Raw genomic sequence first — 26,780 nt, 5'->3', positions numbered from 1 at the left:
AGCTACGTTGAACCAAACGAACAAACCAAGCCCCTCCCACCACCTCCTGAGCTACGCCTAAGCAACAGAGTGAGAGAGTGAGGCGTGCAGACGCACCCAAAAAAAAAACAGATGAGTGGAAAGAACCAAACGGTCACTTTTTGCAGTGGTTGTTAAGAAAAATGTTTGACCACTGACATACACGCTGTCTGCAGCAAACTGACAACTTCCCTCTCTTCGCCAGGCCTCTAACACTAGATGGGAGTGCTGCACTTCGTGTCACTACATGGCCCGTGACATCATGGGCTTCCCAGCATCAAAGGTCAGCCACTCCCCAGCTGCGTGGACCCCAGAGGGGTGTCCTAGGATGTGCCTGCTGCGTCGTGAGCTGTGCTGTCACCGCTCCGCTCTGCCCCCGCACTGCTGGCCCTGTTTCTGCCACATGAAAAAGCAGTTGCTGTGGCAACAGGCGCCCGGGGATACTTCCTTTGTTTTAGTATTGCATGTCTTCCTCATTTTCCGTCTTCCCTCTCTTTTTTTTTTCCTCTATTGATCTTTTTTTTTCTGAGCCACTGATGGTCTTTGGGCAAGGTGAGAGCTGAAAGATCTTCAGGTAAGACGGGGTGTAGGGGCAGCAGCCAATCCGATCTCTGAGCATAGCCACGCAGACAGGCACTCTGCACCGGCATGCTGCAATTCTTTTTAATATCTGAGGGATAAAAGGTTTTGACCTGCTGTACTGTAAAGCAACCTTACAAGCCAGACCTTGCTGTGCTAAGCCGCTGAGCAACCTGGAAATGAGATCCTGAAACACTTTCAGTGGCGTTACGAGAGCAGAGTCAGGCCGCTAATGACCGTGCTCAGGGGCCTGACCTGTAACTCAGAGAAACAGAGGACGGAATCCGCCCAGGCCGGCGCCAAATCCTACAGCATCAACGCCACCGCTCCCAGTCATCGACCGCAGGTCCGGCTCGCCGCTGAGATCACAGAGCAGTCGCGCGGCCGGATAGCCTGCGCTCGCCGCGGTTTCACGCCACGGCGGCCTTCCCGCGCGGCGTCCTACGCGCAAGCGCTGGCCTCCGCCGCTGGCATGTGTTTATCACTGCCGTCAGAGCCCTTCAGCGGTAATCACCACACCGAGCCCGCCTTCCCAGATCACTATCTCTGATCTCAGAATCTGTGTTGATCACAGGAATTTCCTTAACAGTCCCCTCGAGCCACTATAAGCAGGCTGCAGTGGGTCAGCAGCATTTTTTCGCCAGCCCGCAGAACGTGTTTACTTTTCGTCTTTGTCGAGCGATGTCGCACACAGAGGTGCACTTTGTCACAATTCCAGACTGTAAACAGTAACACATCATGACGCAGGAGCAGCCCTCGCTTCCGGTAACACCTCTGCCACGGTTACCTTCGGCCTAGTTTCACTAAAGAAGTGTTTTGTTAGCGTGATAAGGACTGGACACACCCTTAGTCACCAAACTGATGAATGGGTCTCGTTCTTCCATTGTGTGACATGCACTCGGGGGGGGTTGGAACGGGTGGGGGGACTACACTCCTGGTAGTAAGAGAGGGGTGAAGCCTTGCCATGGCACTTGAATTTTCAGTTTGGTGAAGGAGGTGGAGGCTGCCTACTGAAGCTTTAGTTTTCTTTTTGCACAAGTTATTGCTTTTGGGCAGCCAGTGTGTGGGTGTTTTTCGATAAGCAATATTGGGATGGCTTTTTGTACTCTGCTTGCTACTGCTGTCACCTTAGTGCGCAAATACCTGCTGTGGTTTACTGGAATCTCACTTAATACATCTACATTTATTACCTACTGTGTCACACTGCGTATTCCGGATGTGCCATTTGACACTTGGAGGTTTTATGGTCGTAGATAATCTTTGTTTCCTTTTTTTGTTTGGAATAATTTTTTGGCCCCCCATTCTTTTTATTTCAGTCAGTTTGTAAAGGGCAGCACTGTAATCGTCTGCTGATCCAGATTTCTGGATTGGTTCTACAAATGAACCAATGCATCTGCCTGCCTGGAACATATGGGACCGGGACGTATATGTACCAGTTATAATGTGCTGTGTGATCCAGCCAATGGCACCAACACGCTGTATACATGGCGGGATGTTCTAACCAATCATAATGCTTGGTGAAACAGTTCTGTGCTCCCAGCTCTTATCTTGTGTGAACACAGTATGCAGAAAGTTGCTGGATTTACCTAAACTGTGCAGATTCAATCATACATTATATATGTCTGAGTCTGATGTATTGTTTATTGACACTTCATAGAAACTTAAGACACAGCTTTGAGGGCAAGCTATTGACCAATTGTGTCATTACAATAAACAGTATTAGCTAGCTAACAAATCAAAGTCATTGTTACCAAACAATGACATGCCCACAATATCACAAAATAGCCTTTCCCAAATAGTACAACTGTACAACAGCCATCTCTTAAGCAGTCATTTCTTTAGTGGCCATTTCATGTCAAGGTCTTCACATTTAAGCAAGGACACCATCTAGTGGTTTTACTGTAAATGAAAACTACTAAGTAAATTGAATCTCAACTAATGTCATGCCCATTTTCCCCATATCATTAAAAAAATCTGTTCTTAATATCATTAAATACCATTCCATATTAACAGCATTTGAAACACTACTTAAATATCACTGCCAATGTAAAGATCAGGGCACACTCCAACGCCGCTACATTGTGGCATGTTTCCTGCACTCACCTGTCAGGATGTTCTCAGACATGACGTTGACCTGCACCTCCACCGAGTGCTTGGAGGTGTAGGTGATCTCGGCGCTGACGTGCGCCACCTCGCCGATGAACATGGGGTGCAGGAAGTCGGTGCGCTCCACCCTGGCCAGTGCAGCCACACAGCGGTCCTGTGGACCAGACGGGAGAGACTGTAGCGCCGTGGAGGCTTCGGACTGGGCAAAAAACCAGGCTCAGTGGCAGGGGATAATACAGAGGGGTGCCACTGCAATCCCCAGGGGTGCACAAAAAGTCATATATACCATGCAGACATAGGGATATAAGGACACTATATATAAGGCACTAGGGTCCATCTGGAGTGCAACGCACCCCTAAGCACCCCCATAGCCTGCAAAAAATGCTTACATTCTTGATTCTTGACACCCTGTCATGCTACGATTGTTCTGTCTGGGAGTCCAGATTTTAAGATCAACTTTGGCTGGTGGGGTCCTTCCATCACTGTGAGCAGCATCAGTGGGTTTTGCTGTTTGCACGTTTATCTATAAAAATGACATTTTTTATATGAGCTTAATTGGCTATGTTGTTTGCCAGCGTTTCAATTGATTTACTGGCACCAGAGCCATGAAACCATGAGTAATAGTGCCTGGTGTCTGTTGAAATCAACTGCAAAGACTGCAAGGATATCACTAAGAGTGAAGCACCATCTAGTGGACTACCTCTGTCACTGCAGGACTCAAATATACAGCACAGCCATTTTCATCAATCCTGATTAATGCATGCATATCATCATTAAAATACGAAAAATGCAGCTGTTTTTACAATGTCTGATATTTGATATTACATATTTTTGGAGACCTACTAATAATTTAGTGATACAGCATTTTGTGGCAAAACTCAGCAACTAATTCAATTTGCTTATCCTTGGTTTAGCCAGGTCAACTGAAAAGTAATCTCTTTAACATCCTAGAGAAAGAAGGCAGGTAGAGGATACAAGGAATCGCATAGCCATCAACCGCAAGGGTACAACGGAGAGAAATAAATGTAAAATGGTAAATATTAAATTTGAATAGGTGACTGCCTCTTTGTCTTCAAATCATTGTTGGCCCGGTTAAGCTGGCCGCACCCACAAACCAAGGACATCATCATGCAAAACTAAGAGCAGGCAGATTAGACCTATGAACAACTCTGGCATAGAGCCACTAGGAAGAAATTTTCCCCGTTCACGTCACCTGGGATGTTCCTGCAGCATTCTAATTTCGCATTCAACCGAGTTTGCATTAGACAAGCAGTGGCACATCTGCGGCTCACCAGCAGCCCTTTAGGCATCGGAAATAATTACCAGCGTGGATTACCGGTACATCAGGCACAATGCAATGTGATGTCTACGCTTATGCCAGGCCAGGATCTGTTTCATCATCTGAGCAGCTGCTTTTGTTTGTATCTCAGGTGATCGCATCTCTAACAATGACAGAAAAAAGTTTACCTGCCCGGTTCCATCAGACAGCTTATCTTTCATAATTACGTGCACAGTACACCATGTGCACTTCAATCGTAATTACACCAAATCACGGTCAAAGAGGATAGTAGGTACCTTTGGTGCTGCATATGAATATGAACTTTCAAGTATTTTTTTTATAGATCTGTTACCATTTGTTGTGTAAATAAAATTTAAATAGCAATGTATTCACACAGCATATACAGAGGAGAGTTTGTGAATGTGTATGTACGTGTGAGTATGTGACACAAGGAGTGCATTGTGTAAGAAAGTGCACACACATGTGTATGTGCATGTCCATATGAGGCACATGCATTTGTGATCAACAGGTTTTGTACACACTAATGATTACTGTCATTGTGTGTGTGTGTGTGTGTGTGTGTGTGTGTGTGTGTGTAAGAGAGAGATAGACAGAGAGAGATGGGGGGGTGGAAAAGGGGAATAGGTTGTAATTCAGCCTATACCCATGCACGGAATCACACCCCTTGGTTCAGGGAGAGGGGGTGCCCCATGGCCCCTGTGCCCAGGTCCTTACCCCCGGCTGGGTGTTGCAGTGCCGTGTGCTGATGATGACCCCGGCCTCCTCGATCATCTTCAGGATGGTGCCGCCGTGGACATTGCCCACGATGTTGGCGTCATCAGGACGCATGATCCTGCAGGGTACAGGGCGGGACACACAGGCATGGATGGCAATCCGGTGACCAGGGAACGCCCACCTGACCCAAACCCTCGCCACATACTAACGAGGGCTTCAAAACCCATAGGCTGCTCTGTCCATTCGGCCCACGCCGCTGTGCGGTCATCCAGCCCTTTCATCCTGCGCTTGATGTACTCTGACCCTTCAGGAGTCACAGATGGTCCACTCTCAAGCCAGATGCCGATGTCATACCCAGGCTACCCAGTGCATTCCCAGTCGAATTCATTAAACAAACACGGGTCGCGTCCCTAGCTGGGACGTTAACACTCGCTCCACATTTGCATATCACACTGATCGTAACTGGATCGGGTGATCTCACTCTTTCACGGTGGCCATCTCACGTGTCAGTTCCTTGAGCCTAAAAAAGTATAATACTGCACAAGCGTGAAGGAGAATTTACATAAAGGGGATTTACTAAACACTGTGTCAAAGCAACCTACAGGCACCTTTGGTGACCCTTGGCTATTACAAATAATATATAGGTTAGTGGTCCATACAGCCTGTTGTGTGAGAGAGAAATGTCCCAGGTGGGGAAAGCCAAAGAGCCTGTATCTCTCTCTCCTGATGTTTGTTAGCCTGCTGCCTTTGATGTCCCCCTCTTGTCTGCCTCTCTTTCTCACTGCATAGCCTCACAGGACGTCAGAGGTGACAGACAGGCAGCACAAATATCCTCAAGTCTCTCTCGCTTGTCATCATCTCCCTTTTCCATAAATTCTTATTTTTAGCACCTGTAAATTACTGCTGAGCATCGTCGCAGTGTGATCTGAGGCTTCCAGGCTTTTATGCGACAGCTGGAAACTCTCAAAAGGGAAACGCTTGAAAATGGCTCAGGTGTTTTTTGAACTTAAAAAAAAAAAACTGAATAAATAAAACCCTTCCAGCTCATTCTCCTGCCATTATGACACAGAAGAGACCACCACTTGACTGATTTCCATAACACCACGTGCCTGGCAAGAGGTTCATTTGCTTCGTTTGTGGTTCTGAATCGGTCTGTGCTGACCTGTGAAATGGACAACGTGTCCGAGCTAGACGGTTGCGGGGTTTCCTCTCTAGCATGTGCCCTGGCATCGGAAATTAATGAGGCAAGGAGAGGAGCACAGGGAGTACCATGACGCTATCCATGCGGGGAAGAGTTGTGTAACCTGAAACCTATGGAACACCCCCCCCCCAGCACACACACAAATCATGCTTGATATATTACCATCATTGCCTCTGCGCTGCTGTGCATTTGAATGTGCCCATGTCCCTCTCTCCTCACTTGTCTAATTGAAGCTACTCTGGCAGTGTGATATCACCACACTGACGCTCCCCCCCCCCATTGCTCCCCTCAAACACCCCATGAGATCTGTGGCCCAGCACAGCCCTGTGAAAACTATGTACGCTCACAGAGAAACATGGCAGAGAGGGGCCAGATTAGGAGAGATGAAGTCGGCCACATCCTGCATGTGATCGGCTTCCAGTTTCCTTTTCTACATTTAAAATGGCTGAGTCACTCGGAGAGCGAAAACAGGCATCAGAGGCATTCACATGTGTACTTGGCCGTAAACTCCATGAATCTCATCAACAAACTGGAAACAAATGGCAAGTTTTTTCCATCTTCCTAATTCGATGAGTCAAAGAGACTTGATGTCATCCATAAAAGCTGGTTGGCAAGCAAGTGACATGTGCTGTAACCATTAAAGTGTGACTATGTCAAATCCACAATCTAAACACTAATCTGACCAGAATATGCTACTTTCTATGGACATTACACATCTATCATTGCCCTTATTTTTCTTTTCCTTTCATTACAGTTTCCTGGTTATTGTTTCTTTACTGACTTCATTCTGAATGAGCCTCTATTCAGTGTCACTTGGGTTGAACCAAGGATAATTTCAGAATCTGCCAACATATGGCAGTAACCTAGAGGAAATTATGAATGTTTGATGACTACTTTTGCATTCACAAACTGAAGTTAAATCAACAAAGATCATCACATAGCATAAGGCAAGTTACTTGTTGATAGGACTGGCAAAACTTGAATGCCAACATAGCAAAGTCATACAGTAACTTCCTGCAGTCCAACGGCATGTCAGAAGCATATTCTGAAAGTATATCTAAATTTCATTATGATGCCAAAAGCATATGCAAATATTATAGGAAATTAAATTCACCATTTGCATTCCCATTTCAACGGCATAAACAATAAACTAGAAACTAGACAAGCATTACATGTTTAACGAGCTGTATAACTGTGTGTGTCTGAGCACCCATGTGTGTGTGGGGGTGTGTGTGCTGTACCTGCTGAGTTGGTGTTGGGAACCCATTTCCAGCCTTGTGAACGAGGGCAGTCTCTGTGACAGCTTGCCTGTAACAGACGTTCTGAGGACTTACACTAAAGTCCCGCCTAGCAAACTGTGATGTGTATTTTTCAAGCCACTGCTTTCCATTCATAATTCACATCGGTGTCGTCGCCAGCCCTGACGTCAAACAAACCCCGCCTCTCTTCTCATCGTCAGCCTGACTGGATCTTCACCTTCTTACCCTTCCTCGACCCAGAGGGCCCTTAACCAATGAGAGTGGACTTCTCCAAGCGGTTGCCATGGGAATTTCATCAGCGGAAGACAGCACAGGAAATATCACCAAAGGCGAAAACGGCTTGTGGTTTAAGCTCTGAATAAAGCGGAATTTCCTCTGCCGTGAGCGTAATATTAGTACTCCCCGAGAGCTACTCACGCTATGTACAGTCCGCAGAAGCATTCCAGTTAATGATGGATTTTTGAAACAAACATGTTGACCTTTCTAAAAACGGATGGACTGGGCAGTTTTTACGTTAACATTTTGTTTTTGGAAACGGCCTGTTTATTTCCTTGTTAGGGAATCGCGGTAGTTGTCATAGTAAAAATAAGATGGAAACAATTATACTCTCTGGGTACCTCACTGCGATTCGCGGGCAGTGTATATGTGCACATTTTTGTCCTTTTGTAGACACAGTTCTGGTGAAGACAATTACGAAGAGGACAGGGGTGAGCGTTTGGACGGAAAGCTCGGAAGCCGCCAAGGGCGGGGGCTGCTGTGACGACGCCTGGGAAGTGAATCACTTTTGCAACAGATGTTTACTCACCAACGGATGAGTTATTGGCCAATCATTAACCAGAAAGACCGGCTCTGCTGCCCATCTCCGCTGTCACTTAGCGAGCTAATCACCAGAAGGAATCGCGGTCTCTTCCCCTCTGACAAATGTCTTACCCAGAAAGCAGCGATGACTGAATGATACAAGTAGTAATCAAATTAAGACATCAGCAAGAAACATAAAAATGTACCATTTGGCACTGAGATAAACGGTCGGGATTAAAAGTGCATCATCGTTAAACATGTAAATTTGTGTACCTGTAATGTAGGCTACAGACACAGAAGCAGCTGCCCAACAAACGTGTCCGTGCGGGCTTTTTTAAGGTAGAGTGGGCAAGGGCTAGCCAGCATTGCGCTTGCTGGGGTCCAAACAGACATTCGGTCAATGCTTATTGTTGGCGGTGGAATGTTTGTCCACATGAAGCCATGAAGCCACACAGTGATCAAACACGGAAAGTGTGTCAACTGTATTGAGTATTAATGTACAAATTGACCTAACTCAAAATACCCACTATTTAACGGAAGATTAATGACGAAAAACCTCTTTTTCCCTTTCAGGACAGTAGGGAACACACTGGAAAAATAACTAATCGTGAATGGAATCAGAAATATGCGCATTAGCTAATCATATGTAAAAGAATCATACTCGTGTAATGACATTTCAGATCAGCTTACTCTTTCTCTAAGTATAAAACTATGACATGTGGAAAAATGATTATGGTACTAGTGATAAGTGTAAGCAAATATAATGCTTTGATTGTATTATTCATCTCTTATCATGCCATGGTGAGGTAATAACAGTAAAACAAGTTATCCTTTAACTTGCTGGGTATAAATATTAGCTCACGGGGGCAATGCCAACATTATCAGTATGCTTTTGAGAAGAGGGATTTCTTGCTAGTAGGATTTCTTGGAATGCTGTGTAACATACTAGTCAAAAAACTGGACCTGTTCCCTGAAGACTGTGGGATTTTACATGGGCCTTGGCTGTTGTAACTTTGAGGTATTTAACCTGATTTACTCCAGAATGAAATGGATATCATACAGGAAATAAGGCTATTTGCTAAGAAGATGAATGATAATAATCCTGGTCATTTAGGAGATTTGGTGGGACATTTGCTTGACCCAAACCTCTTCCACGGATTGCAAGAGCCAGGGACTTCAGTAAATCTTTGATGAGTGAGTTTCATACACCTATAACTGTCTGCCATTACACAACCTTGAGTTTAGGGACAGATGTTTTAATACTGTGTGGCCTATTAAGAGACATTTACACAAAAAAGCCTAGACAATAATGGTAAACGTGCCTGTGTATGCCTTTTTTTAAGGAAAACCATGAATATTTGATACTCTGTTAAGGTACTGTAAATACTCACTGTATGATGTTAGCTTTTTACTCCACAGTTAGAGGAATAAAGCTGACTGCAACAACGTTTGTACAATAATTACTGGATACCATAGCCTAAAACTTGTTTCTAAGTTACAAAACATTTGTTAAAAATGCAAATACATTTTTAGTGTTCTTGTTTTGTTTTGTTTTAACATTTGGGAACAAATATTGTTCACATAAAATTAGTTTGAAAGGCTGTCAGTCTCAGCCAAACAAAATTAATTCTTTCCTACTGATACTGAGTATCCGCTCGGTTTTGGGTAACATGCAGATGCTTCTGGATGTTCTGCCTCACAGACCACCACCCAGGGTCTAATGTGCACCATGTTTCTCTGAGAAAGGATAATCAATGGCTCTAACTTGCATTCCAGCGATCAGTGGGCAAAGTGGAAAGCGCTTTCTGAGCACCGGTTTAGAAAAAAATTATCAATCACAAAGACAGAACTGCAGACAGTGTTTTCCTGGGATTACGGACCAGCGGCTACATTGCAGCGTTCAGCCTTAATAAAGAAACGATGCAAAGCTGTGTCTCAGCAACTCAGCAACTGTTTGCATCCAGGATCTGCCCAAAACCTACAATAAAATTATGTTCTTGCATTTCCTGAGCACACCTGAGAAGCACTGCTCAACAGAAATGATCAGGTAGACAATATATAAAAGCACGTGAAGGTCGTAACTTAGGTATCTCACCTGAATTTGTGGCAGTAACTCACAAAGCATTTTGTGTCCAGTAGTAAACTCCTCAGTCCTCCTAGAATTTGTAACATTTTGAAGAAATGACAAAGTGCAGGTTGGACAGCCGACGCAGCTTTAAAGCAAATGACTCGTGCATAATAGCTGGGTGAATGGATGTGGCATCGTCTTATCATCTGTTCCCTTTATTCAACCCTTAGAGCGCCAGGTATTCGTTTACACTGGCTCACGCACTGCGAGCAGCAGGAATCTGTTCTGTTAAGAGACAGTTTTTCTGTCTTTTTTCTGTCCTTCTGTCCAGTTTTTCTACACCAGTAGTTCTCAACATTTTAAATATAATGACACACCTTTTTAGGATACAGAAATTTCAGGCAAATCTGCTGATCTTCAAATGACTACAGTACAAGTACCACAAATACTGCAACTTAAGCTCTGAAAAATACTTACAGTACAAATACTACAAACACTAGAAGTTAAGCATTTAATAAAAGACTGGATAAGTGGACAAGTGCCTTCATACTAACAGTATCATGGTACATTTCAAGATTTAGCCTGTATGTTGCAGACCAGCCACTGAGGTCAACTGTAGTCTGTGCATACCATTTGATTGTAATGACTTTATTAACTGGCTAACTAGCACATTTAACAATGTTTTTCATAGATTTAAGATGTAGATAACCAGTGATTAAAAACAATAGATTTTAATGTGCAAACAGTTCATATGAACCTGCCAAAGGTGTAACAACTTTGAGCTAGAAGGCTTAATTTTATAGTGTTTGGTCAATGCCATCTTGCTGTGTAAATTGTATTTTTGGAGTAGGTAGTGTGCTAGCAGTTTATAATTCACATCTTATTTCAAGGCACCCTTGTTGAGAACACACAGCTTATCACCGTAGTGGGAGGACTACAGCTCCCTAAGGCTAAGCAGACTGAATGCACCTTCACCTTTATACAATATTAGAATTTCTAAGCCAACAAGTCCTGGTAGCATAATAGCTCTTTGCTTTGTGTGGATAAAATAAGCACAGCTCAACAATTAGGAGTGAAACTAAACTGAGGAATGGAAACTGTGAAGAGGGGCCTTCATCTCTCTCTAGAAACTAAATGTTAATTGTGTGCTCATTTTGGTAATTTGTATGGGAACCAGCCTATTGGCTAACAAGCCACAGCTGACTAATTACAGGCTGATTAAATACAGGTGTGGCTGGCAAGCCAGAGGGAGAGGCTCATTGTGTCCTGGCTGTTGGGTTGTGTAGGCTGGTTTCTTTGTCATTTTGGGTTATAAAATTTTTAAGAGGAAAAAAAACCCTTTGCTTTTCACTTGAAGATAGGTCAATACTTTCTGGATTGTGATCTTCTACAAGGAAATCAGTGCTATTGCCATCAGATAACTCTTTGAAACCACATACCTTTGAACTTAAATGGAATGCATGTGATGTTCTAGGAACATGCTTTATTGCATAAGCAGGGTAGATTGTGGCTGTCAATGGTTTGATAAAACAATACAATTATAGAGTATTAAACTGAAACTGAGGGGCAAGATGGATACTGTGCAGGCCTGTGACTTTATGGGATACCCTTATCAGTATCTCTCTGACATTTAGCGGTAAAGGGAAGGTAACCTTCAGTCAGCAAGACAAGGACACTGCTCTTTCAACGGCTGCTTAACTGCGGCCAAAACCCAGTGGTTACTTCTCATCTTTCCCTGGCTGTACCAGGTGACTTTTTTTTTTTCTTAGAAATGGCAAAGAAACACATCATTGGAACCATCATTGCCATTTTAAGATCTGAGTTCATCATGAAGGGATCAGTTACACAAAACAATGCGTTGTGATACAGTGTGGCATAGTGGTAAGGAACAGGGTTTGTAACCAAAATGTTGCTGGTTTGATTCCCTGCTAGGGCACTGTTGTATTCTTGGGCAAGGTACTAAACCCACAGTTGCCTCAGTAAATATCCAGTATCCTGTATAAATGGATAAAACTATGACCACTTGTATGTCAGTTGCTCTAGATAAGTGTCTGTTAAATAATTATGATGTAGCTACATTTAGCCTCATTCTTTATCATTCCATTCCACTGTTACTTTATTTTAATGATTGTTTAATCCTTGCCATCATTACTTAATTTTACTATACTGCTAGCTTACTGGCTCTTTTTATTTTAACCTGCAACCTTTTTTTTTTCCTCTTCCCTTTTAAAAATCAGACTCATTATAAATGTACTCCAAATCCAGCCTGGGACACTGTATATTTCATGACCAGCCAGCAACTTGCATGCAACTAATAGCTCACTAGCAGGTGAGTGTGTGATTTAAGTAGGGCTATCTATTATTCAACACACCAGTAGTACTTTGAGTACTCTGAATCCTGATCGCTTCCCTAAGTCGGACTTGATTCTGATCTGCAAAGCGTGGTCGCCAACATGGACCACCACTACAAAAGACAGGTAAGACTCACATCCCAACTGTCACCAAGCAAGATGCCCTTCAGTTTGTGATATCTACTCGGCCTGCACATACAAATCCACCACAAGGGTATGCCCAGCAGCTGAGCGGCTCTGTCTCCAGGCACCACCCACATACATCCACCCACCTGATGAGATTCACATGAAGTCACTGCATCCTCCACACATGTGAGCCCAGAGCCTGCACCAACCCCTCACCACCATACCACATGACCCTTTGACCCTGACTGGAGGAGCAGCGTATTTAGGCAGCCAGTCTTCCCTAACCACACCTACGTAGTGAAAAGCTCAGAATCTCTGCTCCCAGAGCCTCATCAGTAACATGCAGCTTAACTGGAGATTGTTCATTCTGATTGCAGAGTAACCAGCTAATCCAGAAGCTCATTAGAGGCATCTGTAGACATCACAGTTTACAGAAACCAAATAAATGACCCTGTCGTCTAAGACCTGATCTGTTGAAAAACGCTGAGTTCCACAACACGGATGTTGACGACTTCAGCAAGAACTGCAGGCCCAGTGGTGGGGCAGGGGGGCGGAATGGGGGCCGACACAACAGACTTTTACATACAGACTCTGCCAACAAATGTACCTGGCCTCAGGGTGGCAGTGTGACATAGTGGTAAGGAGGAGGGCTCCTAACCAAAAGGTTGCAGGTTCAATTCCCTGCTCAGGCACTGCTGCTGTACCCTTGGGCAAGGTACTTAACCCAGAATTGCCTCAGTAAATATCCAGCTGTATAAATGGGTAACATGTAAAGTTATAGCCTATGTAAGTCACTCTGGATGAGAGCATCTGCTAAATGACAATGTAATGTGCTAAGTGCTGAGAACAAAGGATAATGTAGCCCAGACTAGACTCAGACCTCAGGGACTGCAATAGCTTGAAAAAGGGTCATTTTAAAACGTATGCAGTGTCTAACCTTACCACCTGCATGTTTGTACAGATAAACTCAGCTAGTTACTAAGCTTACACCCTGTAGCCATGTCAGACGGGTGTGTGATTTAACTGAGACAGTAACATTGGACTTCCTGTAAAAATATCACTCACTTGCTGTTTACAATGTATGGCGATTAATTCAAAAGTTTTTTTTTTTTTTTTTTTTTTTATTTACTTTGTTGACTGAGCTTGGTTGCTCTGAGTGAGAGGCCAGTTTTGAAACCCACATATTACTTCACAGTGATTGCGATAAGGGCGGGCCCTGTTCCGTTCAATCTGAGACTGATTATACCCCCCCTTTCCTCCCTGCAATTCATCATCTGTCGGGTCTTGAAATAACAGCGTGGTAGTGGCCGTTGCGTCTCCGTCATGACAGCTGGTCTCCGCAAAGACAGGCCTAGCTGTCCACGCTTAGTGCCAACCAAAAGTAGCAGGGGCAGGGTAAAAGGAGGTCAGTCATGGGAGGGACACCTGAGCTTTTACCGAAACACTGCGGTTGCTGTGGTGGCTATCGGTATTAGCCTGCTCAGGGAAGGATACTACCTTAGCCTCAGTACTGCTTTCAACGTTTCAAACTCAACCTGCTACCAAACTGTTGATCTCCAAACGTTATATATATTTAAACCAAATTTATACAGAAGTTTGAAGTTCATCATCAGATTCTTTTTCATCTTTTGATATGCTAAGTAGCTGTGCTTTCGGGGGGGGGGACGTTTACCATTCAACTTCCTTGCGATAATAAAGATTACACATACGCATGTATGTTTTCGTGACAAATAACTTATCCTCTCGTTGAAAACACTGAAAACTGATGAACAGCCCACTGAATCATTTTATTACCGTTTACCGGCATCACATGATGACGTATATTTTATGCAGTATGACATGGTGCAATACCAGTTTCGACCAGTGGGGAATTTAGCTATCCATAAACCTACTGCTGTAACACCCAGAATGCTCCGTTGAAAAACGCTGTCTCAGTGATACTCAGCAAAACCCATTGATAGATTAAGGGTGCAGGTAGAAAGTATGGCTTTATCCCCCAAAATACGTTAGGTAACATGCATGAAAATGAGGCTTTGCGAAGCAGATTTTTTAAAGAGGAGTCAAGGCAATCCTATCAAAAGCCTTACCTGAACTCACTGTTAGCTATAAATAATATCATCCCCAGTTGCTATCTACGCTGACGGGCCACGGTTTAATCCATAGCTACTTGCTAGCTAGCCAGCTAACCTGCAATTTGTTACTTTGGCGCTGCAGTAGTGTTTTGGATCCAACATTTTGGCATAGCGTTGTGCGTGATTGCAATTTAATTCTACTGATAATGACCTCAAAATGTCCTTGTTTGCGATCACGCATCTTGCACTATGCCGGCATCGTTTAAGGTCATTACATACTACATGTGGCTAGCATGCACAGTCTGAGATATCAATATGTCCCAACACACGTATCCCGTAGGACAGGTGCCATCAAGCATGTTTGGTCCCTGCGTGTCCAGTACATAGCCCAGTGGCTGGAAAGACTGGTAGCGAAATCTAATTCTGCTAAAAGCTACGGATTATCTGGCCGCTTTAAAAACGAACGCAGACTAGCTACAGTCTCTGGGTCTCCACTAGCACCAAATGTATTCATTCTGACGAATTCATAGCAATTTTTTTTTATATCTCACCTGCATATCTGGATGGAGAAGGCTGCAGACTTGGCTTCAGACATGACGACCGGCTTTCTGCTCTCGTGGATGTTTCTGTGCGAGAAACGCCGGGCGCAGAGACAGAGAGAAGAGAAACGACTGTCTCAGACAGACTTGAGCGCAGCAGCCGGTTAGCTTGCTCAAGCGAAATGGGTTTCAGGGATTCGTCTATTCTTAGGAACCTCAATCTCGTTTAACGTACAACTCCCCATAAACCCCCTAAAAATAATTATGGTTTAAGGTTTCGTTCATGTGTATGTATCGTTGTCTTTATAGTCTAAAATATTATGTATCGTAGAGAAGTAATTAGCATTTTTATATTTGTTTCCATCTAGTTCCGTCTCATAACATAGCATTTGTAATAATATACGTTTACCCACGCTTTATCTGCTCGAAAACATAAAACTAGACGTGTTTGGGAAAATGTAGGACAAGTAACCTAACTAGGCAGAAGATAAGGCTTGCAAAGAGTGTGCATACGTGTTTGCGCCTGCTGTGAAAGCGGATGTTAGAACGGAAAGATTGTTGCCTGCCTGCCTATGAAATGTTGCGATCCATTGTTAGAGAGACCATAAATCGATTCATATTTAGTGTTAAAACATAGTACATTCATGTATTTGAAACGTCTGACTTCCGTTTGACCCAGAATCCAGCATTATCCAACGTATGACATTTGCCATAATTTAAACAACGGAAGTTCTGGAAGTAACCGCGAGGTGGCGGCAAAGACCACGTAATACTGCGATCTGTGCACGCGGTGACGGTAAGCGACCTGTTCAGGATATAGGCCACGCTGTAACAAAATTGTTTCGGACTTCTTTGTTGTCATAGATTGGAATTGTTACAAATCTGTTTTGATTGCATGAGCTGTTGTGCATTCTATATTACACCGTTTGTTGACTGAAACTATTCAAATCGGCGTATGTATTGTGGAGAAGGTCAGTCTTGTCAAATGAATTCACTTTCATTTTCTCAAAGTGATGATGACCATGCTATCATGGCATATTATATTAAGTGATACAAAGTTTGAAAACAGAAATCAAATGCTGGAGTGCAGCTATATTTACATTACAATTGTCTCGTACAAAACACGACGTAGCAGTAGGCCTACTCTTAAGAATGCAACTCGTCCCGCAAGCCACTTTCTGACGGTCCCTGCTACCGACCGTAGAAAATAACAGCAGCCTTGTGATGCAGTGTCTGGGGGAAGATAATCGAAACTCCTTTGTCATCTCAAATTGACGTCGGGGTGTGTCTCTCGCTTAGCGGTAACACGAACAGCCAGTTCACGCGCTTTGGGTGGATCGGAGTGACCCGTCTCACAACGACCCAGCGCAGACGTAATGCTTTCCTAAAGCATATTTGAAAGACAATACTGTTGTATGCTTGAAAAGGTTTTTGAAAGTAGACAGAGACATTCGCGCGCTTTTTCTTGGTTGGTTTTATTTCAAAAACACATATCCAACGAAGTCATTAAATTAAATAAGGACATTTATACAAATCAATATCAGCTGCGTTATCTCCATTGTAATAAAATTGCAACAGCATAAACGGACACTTGCTGTTTTAGCAATCAGTGTGATAACACAAAGTGCTTACATAGTGCCTCGTTGCACAGGTCCATCTTATTAAAGGTGTGCAAATCACATACACAGAATAACCCTTTGGGTTTTACGAGGGTGTTGACTACAACCCATATTCATTTAACCCCCAAAGAGGACTAAATATGATCAGTTCATAGAATTTACAAATACATTAACTTCAAACCGAAATGAAAACATAACAGGCTTGAAACCTGACCGCGAAATTAACAACGGCCAAATGCTTAATTGGTATAGTATGCAATACTGAAAACGAAGACTGTAGGGAAAACAGTCATTACATTTCATAATCTGTACATTGCTATTAATCTCTATGGCGCACATTATATTTACACATATCATTGCTTATGGTCTGGTGGATAGCAATATTTACAAATACATCAACATTACAATATTACTTCACATTTATGAGGGGTTCAATTGTCCTTGAGTCTACCATGGTCGCCACATGTTGGCAGTGAGGGCCTGTGGCACCGGCTGCGGTCTGTTCAGAGGCAGGCCGTTGTTGTTTGAATGGGTCTCGCTTCTGGAGCTCCCGGCGCACTTGAAGCTCGGGACTCGCTGGTTAGCGTGAGGAAAGGCGCGGGAGCTCTGGGCGCTGCAGTTGTGACAGGCAGGCGCTTCGACCGCCGACATCGACTGCTGGATGTACTCGTTCACACGCTGGCAGGTGTCTTTGTCGAGGAGGTTGGTTTTGGGGAGCATGGTGGAGACACGCTGAAGGCATGCTTTGTAGCCCTCTTTGTAACTGGCGGATGGCTCTAAAAATGAGTGTTCAAAACATTTTAGTTTTCTTTTTCATTCCAAGACGTAAAACAACAGAAAAAAGCAATTCATACATAAAATGAAGAAGCAAAACACGAAACTCACTTTTAATTGGCGAAGCGGGGATATCTCTGAGAAATCTTACGGTCATCTCAAGAATATCAGCTTTCTCGAGCTTCGAGTACCGACAATTCTGTAAGAGAATGTTGAAGCAGCCGTTAGGAAAAATACAGTTTCGCATTGTTTCATCCATGCATTGTACGTAATTTTCTTAGATTAATAGGCTACATATTCTAATTTATAATGTGTGTAATACTGATGCAATGCACATTACAATTACTGGTAAATATAAAGCAACTTACATCTTTGCCGATCAACGGGAGAATGAGACTTTTCAACTGGTTGAGGCTCTCGTTGATGCGTGCGCGCCTTCTCTTCTCCATCAACGGCTTAAGAGTCTAAAATAAAGGTTAAGCGCAAATGAGTTCATCTGATACACAGCCACGACATCACAGAACGAGATGGACATGTTAAAGTAATATGCAATATGCATTTGAAATGCCGTTTTGGCGTCTTACCTTTCTCAGTTCATTCGCTTCTTTTCTCTTGGCCACCGTTAGCCTTGGTGCATACGAGTGGATCGCGTCAGAGGAGGGATTGGGAGTCATGTTGGCGTTTCTAGGACGTGAACGTGCTTTCAAGAACTCCGTAAGCAGAATAGTGCAGGGTCCTGGCGGTCCTCCGTATTTATTGAGGAACTTTGCGTCAGAGGAACGCCCCCAAGCCATTGGACAATAGGTTTGTCCCTGTAACCAATGCCTTTGGGAGACTATCCAACGTGCCAGATTTGTAAAGATTACCATCTGTCTTTTATGGTAATGCAAATCCTAGCGCTGCCACTGATGGCATGTGGGTTCTGATGGAAACGTCAAACACATATATGTGCATTTATGTGTTCGTGTGTTGCTTTAATGATTATGTATAAATATGACCATCAGAGTGCCAGGAGTTTACGGGCTATTTGCGATTCTGAATGTTACAATTAAACAGAATTTTGTTGAAACATTCTATCTTAAATCCATTAAGTCTTCCAAGTGTGTGTAAATAGTTACAAAGTTACATTATCAAACGTATTGTCACCAACGCTGGTTCGAAAAAATAAAATAAATGGTAAATATTTGAAGGTAGCTATGTTAGTACCTCGTGTTTTACATGTGTGGTATTGGCCCACATGTGGTCTGAACCCACCTTCCGAACATGCATTTTTATTCATGAATCACTAATGCATGCCAGTTTTTAAATAGCATGTTTTTTTTCTGATCAACATTTTTATAATGGGAAGCCCATGGAGATTGTTGAGAATGTTTGACATAGACCACAAGGTGGAGGCTAGGGTGTCTGGCTTCGGCGGGTGGCTACTATTGAGGCGGACTAGGCAATTTAATTTGAGGAAACAGATCCCCAAGCCAAGCCATATTTAAATAACATCTGCTCGCAAATTCGAAGCAGCTATAGTTTTTTTGTTTGACGGCGATCTGTGCCAGCGACTGTACCTTCACCTGTGCAGGGTGGAGAGGATGGGGAGGAGTAGGTACACGCGGAAACTTGCGCGTTATAAACCTCCTTGGTCTCATAAAGCAGTCAGGCGATAGCTAAAACCAAAACATACAAGTAAATGTATCTCCAGCTGTACGTGTATTCATTTGGGCCATGTATAAAATGGGTAAACGTGTGCTCTTAGTTTTACTCATGAGTGTGTATGTTGGCTGCATTGCTCTTGGAATTTGTCTTTTTTCTGTATTCAATGCGAAAAGATGAAAATTTAGGGTTTCGTAGAGATAATAGGTGCTTGTATTATACATATCTTCTATCATTATGAATATTTACTTTGTGTAGTGCGGTTTCCCCCATGGAATGGTCTCACGCGTCCGGCACGAGCCACCAGCACCAGATGGGCGTCTGTTACCCACCCCCCACATAAACGCACACACCTCCCACAACCACCTCCCCCCATTGCTGTACTTGTGGGTGTTCTACCCCTGCTTGGTCTTGAATCTTTTTCTATCGAGTTTCTGTTTGGGTTACATGTTTTTCAAATAAAGTTTGGCGTCGGTGTTCCATCTGCACGGTTGTCAAGGTTGGTGGGGGCGGGGGCTAGTGCTGGCGGAACATCAGGGAACTCAATGGATCGATGCTAAGTTTTTTTTGTTTTTCAGATTTTGATCACATATAATAGAACCTCGAAATATTTTTCTTGTTTCTCATGGCGTCGCTGTATGAATACTTATTCATGAGTCCAAGTGAAATGTTGTTGACGTTGCAGCCTGTGTTTTTTCACGCTTATGCATTGAATTAAAATGTGACACCCACCCAGACTGAAAGAGCAACATTATCTCTAAAATATTAAATCAAAAAGGGAATTGGGCCATTTTTTGTTTGGATTCTCAATATCAGGAAGCTAGTATAACTTCATTGTCCTACTACCATTAACTAAAGAAACTGTATTTAGGTAGTATGTTACGTGTAAACCTTTGAGTACCGTTGTTGAATAGACTAAACAGTTTGTGGAGGACTATGAAAACGTATAAAAGTATCGTGGAAAATGTCCCGAGCATTAGCACCGATTTGCCCCCCTGGAGACGAGACAGCTTGCGAACGCTGGTTGTTCAATCAGGCAGTGATTCTCGGTGGAACAAAGCGATGGAGTGACATCGATACGCGCATCGCAAGGCCCTCAATTAACAAGCGATGGAACCAGTCAGAGAGCCTGGGATTTCGGATCAGAAACTTTTTCCATCTAAGGGTTTCGGTTAGAATTCCCTTTGTCTTTTAAACAAATTTGGCGTGGGTGTCCCATCTGCGCAGGCCGAATGGACAGGGATCCTTTGTTAAAAATTTTTCAGTATGTGGGAATTAAAAGGTACGGTATGTGAAATGGGGGGATGGTAGACAGAGGTTGTGTGACCTTGACGAAGGGGGCCTTCTCCTTTCAGCCGGAGACCTTTAGGTTTGGTTGCTTTCCCTTTTTTACGAAACGAAACTAACTCGGAATAAAACGTACATTTAAATGGAGGTTAAATTAACCACAGAGGGTGATGACAAATGATCTCACTGTCTAACAAGCAACGTTCAAAGATCTTAGTGTATAAATAATGAGTTTATAAATGTGATTATTTCCTGTCAATTTGGAAATGACGTTTCTTTCCTACACTAAACGCCTGAGCGAGAATTAAATTGTGTGGGATGTTTATTTATTTACAGTCAAGTAAAATTAGTATGGTCATTCAAGGACCATGTCCCATATCGTGTAACTCTATTCACTTCACCTGACAATTCAATGAAAGAAACTGTATCAAACCGACAAGGAGTATAAGTGCTGCCAAAATCAAATCAAACCTTAAATTGAAAGGAGCTGCAGCACTCGGGATTACAGAAAAGGTTTCGCTCTTTGAGAAGTAGCTCCGCGTGCGGCGTACACGATGCACCAACGATGCGCCTTTACGGATATTGTGCGGCTGTGTGTATGTGTGTTAAAACGCAACATTGTAATTAGAACAGTCTTCAGTTCCAGTTTGATTTTTTTAGAAACCAATACCTAAAAGGTGCACTTATTTCTAACTTAAAGATGAACTAAATGAGCCTTGAAGTCATCTGTATGCAATGTAAAATGTATAAATTTTATTTGGACTGTTTCATTGATAGACATTGAAAACGTTCCATTTCCAACATGGATCAACCTTTTTACAGTTACATTCGTGTCACTGACGCTGGAGAAAACGAAACCTCTTTACATTATCAGAACATCAGATGCTCTTATCCAGACTGACTTACACGGGGCAGTTTTTACATGTTATCTATTTACACGGCTGGATATTTACTGAGGCAATTTTGGGTTCAGTACCTTACCTAAGGCTACAGCAGCAGTGCCCCAGCGGGGAATGAAACCAGCAACCTTTCGGTTATAAGCCCTGCTTCTTACCACTGTGCTACACTGCCATCTCGATAAAAATCCTGCTTCTTTATGAAAAGGGTCAATATGAAACAATATATTTGAGTCATATATGCCTTCAGATGTTCTTCCTTTTTGTAACATTCACATCCAAAGAGTTAATACTAAAAGAGTTAACACTAAGCAGCTGTTAAAGCAAAATCTTAGTTCATGCTGTTTAAAATAGTGATCTGTAAAAATCATGAAGTTTCATGATTTTAAACACCTCTTGGGTAAAGCAGCGACCATGCTTTTACACAGTGTGACCGAAGCTGGGCCTGTACCACATTATGGCAGTGTGTGTCACCTGTTGCCTTTGTGATTTTGTCTTCTGTTAATAACAGATCCTTGCAATGGGAAATAATTCAGTTTAAAAAAGAGCGTCAGCAAATGTGCAAATAAGATGTTATAAATGTGATGTTGTGACGGATCACATTTTTCCGTCTCTCACGTTCTGTGTAGACTAAAGACAGCAGAATGGCCATCTACAAATATCTACTACACAATGCGGTCATCTGTGGCTCTTTCAATTTTTGATTCAGATCTCAGAAATGATCAAGATCATATTTTCATTCAGTGAATATTACAATTGCTGTAGAGCTGTTAGCTTTCTAGTACAAAAGTTGAAAACAGGACTCTTATTTGCTTATTGCCAAAATCATCTTTCACATTTTTTGTAACATTTGAATGGAAAGAGGTAGGACACTAACATATGACTCACAAGGGAATCCTGCTTTCACACAGAAACTATGTATTTGTAACTGACTGCAGTCAATATCACTTTCATAAATACAGACTTTGCATTTTTAGTACATTTCAAAACTTTCCCGTGGCACCAAAATCACAAATTAATGTAACGCCAGATAAACTTCAAATATGTGCTTTCAGACAGGCTGGCTTCAGTAGAAAATGAAAAGGTGACAAAACATTATTTGTTATGACTGATGTGTAGAATTGAATTATTGAAACATTGCAATGATGCATGATTACAATTTCCTTTATAATTTCCTTGGGTATGCCATAATTCAGAAATATGTGCAGCATAACTTTCCTGTTGACACTGTCAAAAGCCTTTGAAAAATCTATGAACACAGTGGTTGCTCTTCTCTTGTAAATTTTCATCTCATCGATGATTCTTCTGAGGGCAAGAATCTGGGGTAGAGTTGATCTGCCCTTCCTGAAAAGATTCTGGTTGGGTTGAAGAATTGGATTGAAATGTGGTGTGATCCTGGTAAGGAGTATTGAGTTGTAGATCTTTGAAACAATGGGAGACAGTGTGATACCTCTGTAGTTTTGAAGCAGTTGAAGATCACCTTTCTTTGGTAAAGTAATGGTGCAGGGCTTCAAGAAGGCATCAGACTGTTCACAGCCATTTAATGTAATATTTATAATATATCTATAATATAAGTGAGCTAAGGATCAATACTATCTGTGTATCTTTGAAGTTTGGTAGGCTTCCAGTTATGCTGTTGTACCATTGCTACATTAAAAGGGAACTGACCCTCAGTACTACAGCAATTCTACAAAGGTGTCTTTAAATAATGTTTGATGCTAAGATACTAACCAAGATGTTGGTGACTAGAATAGAGTCAGTTCTTCCATTCCTGACCCACCTTGATCAAGTAGTATTTATAAAAGACAGATAACATGCATAAAATTCTCTATCTCAGGGCAACAGTGTGGTGCAGTGTTGGTCTTGTAACTCTTGTAACTACTGTTGTATCTTTAGGCAGGGTACTTAACCTGCATTTCTGTGGTAAATATTCAGATTTATAAATGGATGATATCCAAGTTGCTCTGGGTAAGACCATCTGCTAAACAGGCATGTAATGTAATCTCTTGTGGAGAGCTGGAAACAGCATTCATCAGGTGGTCTCCATCAAGTGCAGAGAAGGTGTTTTATACTCTGGAGTGGGGATTCCTTTTTTGTATCTTGGAAAGACTTGATACTGTCTTATCATTCCACTGCTGGGTACAGGGCTGTAAAAAGATCTAATGGTGTCAGTACTTGGCAAATGAGACACTGTCATCTCCTTTTTATTTTCAGAAAGAAACCAGGCAAGGCTGTTTCTTTTCCTCCCTGACATGTGCTCAGGGTATTGTGAAATAATACAAATATTTCTTCAATAAGAGCATTAATAACAGTAGTAAGAACATAATCATCCTCTTTACAAAGATGATTGTTTTGTCATTGTGATGTATTATCAGTATCCAATTTATGGTCTCTTAAATTTATCATGTGACACAAATCTTTGGGTGCAATTCAGCTGATTGAAGCCAGATACTATGCTTCTTTCTAAGATCTGCAGTTAATAGCTGTGATCTGCTCAAAATGGGTTCTTGAGATTTTTTTCCAGTGTGAAATATTGGATTGTAAACATTAATAAAAATGAAATTTGAAGAAACTGAAAGACAACAGTGTGTACACAGGTAATCAGGAAACACCAGTTTGTTAAGTCCAATGCTTTATTAACATCTTCGTATTAATAAAGCATTGGATCTTGCAGACACAGCATAGAATCCATCCTGTATACACGGGTTTGAAGAGGTTTATATTAGGATGATGCCTTTGTCTCTGTTATTATTGTCTGTGTTCATTGTCGGTGTTTTTATAATGTTTTGCCAATTTATTGCGTTGCCACCACAAAATCGGAAATTGAAAATCAAATGTCGTCGGTGAGATGAGAGGGAGACAAAACGAGGAACATTTTTGGAACTCATAATTCGATTTTATTGGAATTTCATGTGCATTACAAGAGATTATCTTCCGAATGCTGCTTCCCATTAAGCTTCGTCTTTATTGCAATCAGTGCTCTAACACATAGTGCTTACAGTTACTTTGCACAGATCCACTATACAAAAGTCAATTGCGCAAATACACATTAACAAAATAACCCTTGGGGTTTTACAGAGGTGTTGTCTACAACCCATATTCATTTCAACCCCAAAAAGGATTAAATATTAAAGTTCGTAGAATTGACATATTCTTCAAACATATTAACACAGAACACTGGGTTTGAACCATAGATGAAAGTTGTACATTAACATAGGCCAAATACTTAACTGGCATGCCAATGCTTCACCTGTATCATTTCAAAATACAACATCAATAGTACAATTAATCTCTTTGGCGCACATTAACATCAGAAATATTTGTGTTTTTTTTTCTTCAGTTTAGCTAACATACACATATTTTACAACATTTACTAACACACTGACAAGCTCTAATGTACTTGTTTGAATCTACCATGGTCGCCACATGTTGGCAGTGAGGGCCTGTGGCACCGGCTGCGGTCTGTTCAGAGGCAGGCCGTTGTTGTTTGAATGGGTCTCGCTTCTGGAGCTCCCGGCGCACTTGAAGCTCGGGACTCGCTGGTTAGCGTGAGGAAAGGCGCGGGAGCTCTGGGCGCTGCAGTTGTGACAGGCAGGCGCTTCGACCGCCGACATCGACTGCTGGATGTACTCATTCACACGCTGGCAGGTGTCTTTGTCGAGGAGGTTGGTTTTGGGGAGCATGGTGGAGACGCGCTGAAGGCATGCTTTGTAGCCCTCTTTGTAACTTTCAGCTGGACCTGAAATTGAGAGCAAAACGTATGAGTTTTTCCATTCAATATGAAAGTAAAATATAGCGAATAAAATGCGTGTAATAATAAATACTCAATAATAACAATACTCACTTTTTACAGGGGCAGCGGGCAGGTCTCGGAGGAATCTCACGGTCATCTCAAGAATATCAGCTTTCTCATACTTAGAATATCTTGAGTTCTGGAAAAGAAAATGTTGGAAGCACGTGTTTAGATCCTGGCGGTTTTCATTCATTGGTTTAAAGTTTTTTTTTTTTTTATTAACTTTGTGTGAAGAACAAATTAGACTTATTTGTAATATAATTTTCCTTTGATTGAATGAATAATTTCAAACTTACATCTTTGCCAATCAAAGGGAGGATGAGAGCCTTCAGATGGTCTAGGCTTTCGTTGATGCGCGCGCGCCTTCTCTTTTCCATCAAAGGCTTCAAAGTCTGGAAAAGACGTTAAGATGCAATTTAGTCCACCTGACACAAAGCTGTGAATTCGCCCATTGTTAGAAATATAACTTCAAAATTTTTGATATTTTGAAACATTTCTCGGACAAACCTTTCTTAGCTCGCTCGCTTCTCGTCTCTTGGCCACTGTCATCCGCTGGGGGTATGACTGGGTGGCGTCGGAGGTGATGCTGGGACTCATGGTTCTCGAGGATAGATACGCTTTCAAAGAGTCAGTGAGCTGCAGTGACTAGGCGGTGGCTGCCTTCGGTATTTATAGGGGATGTTGGCGTCTGGGAAGCGCCCCCCAAGCTATTGCGCAGTAGTTTTGACGCACAAACCTATGCCTTTGGGAGGGTGTCTCGAACACCAAAAACACCATATGCGCTTTTGAGTGATATTGCCCGACGCTTTGGACACGTCTAACCTAAAAACGATGATTTCTAATAATGTCTGGTCTATGAATGTGAACGCTTATGGTTGAGAAAGAAGTAAGTAACAGTCGTCAATGAAACAGATAGCCAAGCGATTGTTTCGTATAAATGATGCGAATAAGTAGTGTTCAGTTAAATGAATATTTCCTAAACGCATTCATTTATTTTAAATATTTTGGTGAAATTCTATAATGGATGACAATAAGGCCAAATGGAGTTTTACTTTATTTCTTGTACTTTACATGCATATGCATTCCTAGAATTCGTGTTTTCTCTAAATATGCACATTTAAATACATTAATACAAACGCCAAAATGTCGATATACGTAAAAAAGTAGACTTTTAAACAGACCAAAGTTTTGCAGTCTTTATTGGGGAGCATATGCCCCAGAATACATAGGCTACTTGCTAAGAGAAAACTTTAAAGAAAGATGAGAAGTTTAGATTGCTTCTATGCATAAAGTGTTAAAACGAATGATAAACAAAATTATAACCAGGTTTGTAGCTTTATTTCTATCATTTCATCATACAGTCATGTGCGATTATGAAAAATATCAAAGGGGGGGGGGGGGGGGGACTAAACTAAACGCTGTATGCTTTTGAGCAGAGCGGGGTAATGCAATGTTTCAATTACAGAATCAGATCCCCAAGCCAAGCCATATTTAAATAACATCTGTTAGAAATTTCTAATCAACAATAGTTTTTTTTTTCCATGGCGACCTGTGAGGCACACATTACGTTCACCTGTATTTGCCCGAGAGGGAGGGGGAGGGGAGGGGACGCGGGGTTGAGGAGCGAAAATTGTCC

General features: G+C 42.3%; 3 protein-coding genes across 4 annotated transcripts in view; all 3 read right to left on the bottom strand.

The window, feature by feature from the left end:
• acot7 (acyl-CoA thioesterase 7) overlaps positions 1–15,311 on the bottom strand; it is an 86,616-nt gene extending 71,305 nt beyond the window's left edge. The window contains exons 1-3 of one of the 2 annotated variants that reach the window (XM_036533840.1): positions 15,144–15,311; positions 4,718–4,835; positions 2,701–2,857 (exon numbers count right to left, since the gene is read on the bottom strand). In XM_036533840.1, the coding sequence (XP_036389733.1) occupies positions 2,701–2,857; positions 4,718–4,835; positions 15,144–15,187 (319 nt within the window). In that variant the 5' untranslated portion in view covers positions 15,188–15,311. Of the gene's footprint in view, positions 1–2,700; positions 2,858–4,717; positions 4,836–7,159; positions 7,269–15,143 lie in introns of those variants that run through there. The other variant, XM_036533841.1, reaches the window with a different exon arrangement.
• Positions 15,312–17,125: 1,814 nt separating this feature from the next.
• LOC118781405 (transcription factor HES-2-like) lies at positions 17,126–18,231 on the bottom strand. The gene is made up of 4 exons (XM_036534435.1): positions 18,109–18,231; positions 17,893–17,988; positions 17,636–17,723; positions 17,126–17,526 (listed from the first exon to the last, which is right to left on the bottom strand). The coding sequence occupies exons 1-4, from the start codon at positions 18,196–18,198 to the stop codon at positions 17,198–17,200; spliced, it is 603 nt and encodes a 200-aa protein (XP_036390328.1). The 5' UTR covers positions 18,199–18,231; the 3' UTR covers positions 17,126–17,197.
• A 6,530-nt stretch (positions 18,232–24,761) lies between these two features.
• Positions 24,762–25,741, bottom strand: LOC118781407 (transcription factor HES-2-like). The gene is made up of 4 exons (XM_036534438.1): positions 25,652–25,741; positions 25,441–25,536; positions 25,196–25,283; positions 24,762–25,090 (listed from the first exon to the last, which is right to left on the bottom strand). Exons 1-4 carry the CDS (start codon positions 25,739–25,741, stop codon positions 24,762–24,764), a joined length of 603 nt encoding a protein of 200 aa, XP_036390331.1.
• Between the last annotated feature and the right edge of the window lie 1,039 nt (positions 25,742–26,780).

This window comes from Megalops cyprinoides, chromosome 7 (assembly GCF_013368585.1).
Source record: "Megalops cyprinoides isolate fMegCyp1 chromosome 7, fMegCyp1.pri, whole genome shotgun sequence".
Classification (NCBI taxonomy): domain Eukaryota; kingdom Metazoa; phylum Chordata; class Actinopteri; order Elopiformes; family Megalopidae; genus Megalops; species Megalops cyprinoides.
The sequence above is the reverse complement of the archived record's forward strand: the minus strand, read 5'-3'. Positions and strand labels throughout refer to the sequence as shown.

Bases quoted from the DNA above. Each gene is read 5' to 3' on its own strand.
- LOC118781405 (XM_036534435.1), bottom strand. From the start codon at position 18,198: ATGACTCCCAATCCCTCCTCTGACGCGATCCACTCGTATGCACCAAGG. The intron at 17,989-18,108 runs GTAAGACGCCAA...CCTTTATTTTAG, and splicing joins AAGCGAATGAACTGAGAAAG to ACTCTTAAGCCGTTGATGGA. The intron at 17,724-17,892 runs GTAAGTTGCTTT...ATTCTCTTACAG, and splicing joins TCCCGTTGATCGGCAAAGAT to AATTGTCGGTACTCGAAGCT.
- LOC118781407 (XM_036534438.1), bottom strand. From the start codon at position 25,741: ATGAGTCCCAGCATCACCTCCGACGCCACCCAGTCATACCCCCAGCGG. The intron at 25,537-25,651 runs GTTTGTCCGAGA...CGTCTTTTCCAG, and splicing joins AAGCGAGCGAGCTAAGAAAG to ACTTTGAAGCCTTTGATGGA. The intron at 25,284-25,440 runs GTAAGTTTGAAA...TTTCTTTTCCAG, and splicing joins TCCCTTTGATTGGCAAAGAT to AACTCAAGATATTCTAAGTA.